This window comes from Musa acuminata, chromosome BXJ3-4, assembly GCF_036884655.1.
Source record: "Musa acuminata AAA Group cultivar baxijiao chromosome BXJ3-4, Cavendish_Baxijiao_AAA, whole genome shotgun sequence".
Taxonomy (NCBI): domain Eukaryota; kingdom Viridiplantae; phylum Streptophyta; class Magnoliopsida; order Zingiberales; family Musaceae; genus Musa; species Musa acuminata.
Window position 1 is genome coordinate 37834679 of NC_088352.1, and position 3056 is coordinate 37837734.

The 3056-nt window shown below is 45.7% G+C and overlaps 1 protein-coding gene across 1 annotated transcript; it reads left to right on the plus strand.

Annotated features, from left to right (window-relative positions):
• The first annotated feature begins 375 nt into the window (after positions 1-375).
• On the plus strand, positions 376-2294 carry LOC135635759 (AAA-ATPase At2g46620-like). The gene has a single exon (XM_065147058.1). It carries the CDS (start codon positions 812-814, stop codon positions 2201-2203), a length of 1392 nt encoding a protein of 463 aa, XP_065003130.1. The 5' UTR covers positions 376-811; the 3' UTR covers positions 2204-2294.
• Positions 2295-3056: the final 762 nt, after the last annotated feature.

Here is a 3056-nt window from a genome sequence, read left to right on the forward strand (position 1 = left end):
TCTTTTCAAAGCAGGGTAGATTCCACCAATGGCATTAGTCTAAATCAGGTAAGATTACTGTGGTTGGGCCCACCATGATGGACAAACATCGATCTTTGCCCTTCCTTTTTGTGCAATGCCATAAATAAATAAATAAATAAATAAATATAGAGGATAAAATTTAAAACAAATCCATTTTATTTTTTTTTTGCCTATTATTTATATTAGCCAGGTCACCATTTTTTTTCCTTTTCCTATGGCCCATTCCATATAGTAAACTGGTCCAGTATTATTATATTATATTATAATACTTATAGTAATACCAAAAAAATACTGCAACATAGTAAAAAATTATTTTGTTATTATATTATTATATCATTTTGCTATTACTGAAAATACCATAAGATAATATAAGAACACTATAAACGCAATGTTTTTACAAAATTTACAAAAATATACTATGTTTTTGTATTGCTGAAAATACTATAACATAATAGTGTAATAATATTTAATCGGATTGATCAATCTATAAGAAAAGAAAAAGAAAGGAAGAAAAAAAAGATAAATAGCTAATTGTCAAGTCATGAATATTATAGTTATTAGGAAAAAAAAAGAAGATGAATGTTATAAGAAAATTCTCTCCGGAAAACACTTAAAAAGAAATATTTCTTTCACACATATATTATTATTATTATTATTATTATTATCATTATCAGCTCGGCCGCGTATCTTTTGATCGTTGTGCAGGAAACAAAGAATGATTCTCCCACTACAATATCTCGTCGATCCAAAGCCCTCGACAATCTAAGCTTCCGTGGATTAGATTCAGCAAATGTTCCCGAGTGATCCTGTATCCGTGGTTGTCGCCGTCCTCGGCGGCCTGTTCCTCCTCCGTGCCGGGCTATCCTTCAAGTGCCTGCTCTACCTCCTCGGGCGGTGGTGGTCGTGGTTGGACGAGCACACGCATGCTTATCAGCACTTCGAGATCCCGCGGTACACCGAGAGCGGGCTGGAGAACCCCCTCATTCGCCACGCCACCGCCTATGTCGCTACCCTTTCCTCCCATGAGTGCGCCGGCGCCCCCGCTGTCGCTATCGTCTCATCTGGCTACGAACCCAATGAGTTCTCTCTCCACCCCGCCCCCGGTCACCCTGTGCCCGACTCCTTTCTCGGCTGCCGCCTCTCCTGGTCTGCCACTGGTGGAGGGAACCGCCTCGTCCTTCGCCTCCGTCGCCAGGACTGCTCACGCGTCCTACGCCCCTACCTCCAGCACGTCGAGTCCGTGGCCAAGAACCTCGAGCTCCGTCGGCGCGAGACCAATCTCTTCGTCATCTCCAGCGGGGGCGGGGAAAGTGGAGAGCCGAGGTGGAGGCCGGTGGCGCCTTTCACACATCCGGCGAGGCTCGATACGGTGGCGATGGACCCGGAGGTCAAGGCCTGGGTGCGTGCCGACCTCGAGGCGTTCCTCAACGGGCGGGCCTACTACCACCGCGTCGGCCGCAACTGGCGGCGGAGCTACCTCCTCCACGGCCCCCCGGGGACGGGGAAGACCTCCTTCGCCGCCGCCATTGCCAACTTCCTCTGCTACGACGTCTACGACCTCGACCTCGCCCTCGTCTCCGACGGCATAGACCTGAAGGCCCTCCTCCTCGCCACGGGCACCCGGTCGGTGATCCTCGTCGAGGACCTCGACCTCTACCTCAGCGCAAAGGGAGGCCACGAAGGCAACTCGAGGCACGCCAGGATGCTGAACTTCATGGACGGCGTCTTATCGTGCTGCGGCGACGAGAAGGTGATGGTGTACACAATGACCAGCATAGAAGCGGTGGCCGCGGCGGTGCTGCGGGAGGGTTGGCTCGACGTCCACATCCACTTCCCGATGTGCGACTTCCAAGCATTCAAGACGCTGGCGAGAATCTACCTGCGGCTGAACGACCACAAGCTGTATCCGATGGTGGAGGAGGTGTTCCAGAGCGGCGCAAAGATGAGCCCGGCGAAGGTCGGCGAGATCATGATCGCGAACAGGGGGTCACCGAAGCGGGCGCTGAAGTTGGTGATCACGGAGCTGCAACATTTGTCGTCGGCGCCGAACTTGGGACAACAACTGCTTGAGCGGAAGGACCGCGGGGGCGATGAGCCGGTGGCAGAGGACGACCCACCGACCGTGAGGGAGATCGGAAGATGGTGTGGGGTAATCAGGACAAGGAGTAGGGGGCTTTGTTGACGCCGGTGAAGGTGGCGGCCGCCTCAGATTGGACGTCGGATAAGTTGGATCCCGTCGAAGACTTACTGATCTTTGGGTCGTTTAGCTCAGATCAGAACACTCGACCGTTTGTTCTTACTATATATTCATCCAATAATAATTGATTGATTTTTTTTTTTCTCTCAGGAACTATAGATGACAAATGATTTGATCTCAGGGTGTTGCTACAAGGAGAATATTTTATGTATTTATTTATCAGATTTTAAACTCAATCCTGTGATTTAAGCCTAACATATGTATACTTTCAGAACAAAATACTTGGATACAATGAACATCCATAGTTAATTATCATTAGGACTATGAACTAAAATTCCAAATGATATTACTATGTTTAAAATAATCATATATAATTTTAATTCAGAGCTGTTGTACTTAGCTGTGATTAACCTGTAATTTGTCATGTATGTTGTGGGAAGGAGAGGGAGAATGTTTTGTTTTATTATGATTGTTGATATGTTATGACTAGAATATGTTGTGGTGCATCTGTGATCATATGTTCCATTCACAGGTAACATCATCATCATATGTTCCATTCCATGCAAAAGGGCATGTGCTGCTACTGGTGAGAGTCAGAGGAACTTGGAATCAAATCCTAGGTTTTATGACATGATTAAGCATTCTACAAGGCAAATTAACCTTTAATAAGGAGTCATTTGGAAGTTAAAGTAGGATTATGAGTTCTAACAAAATTAAGTTTACATATGAATGACTTGTGATGATGAAAGCTGGAAAATAGATTGGATTTTTTTGTTTTTGGTAAAGGATAAATGACAAAGATGAAAAAAATTGATAGACTGTTAATCATGATTCTTCT

Excerpts from the sequence above, each read along its gene's own strand:
- LOC135635759 (XM_065147058.1), top strand. The coding sequence starts at position 812 with ATGTTCCCGAGTGATCCTGTATCCGTGGTTGTCGCCGTCCTCGGCGGC.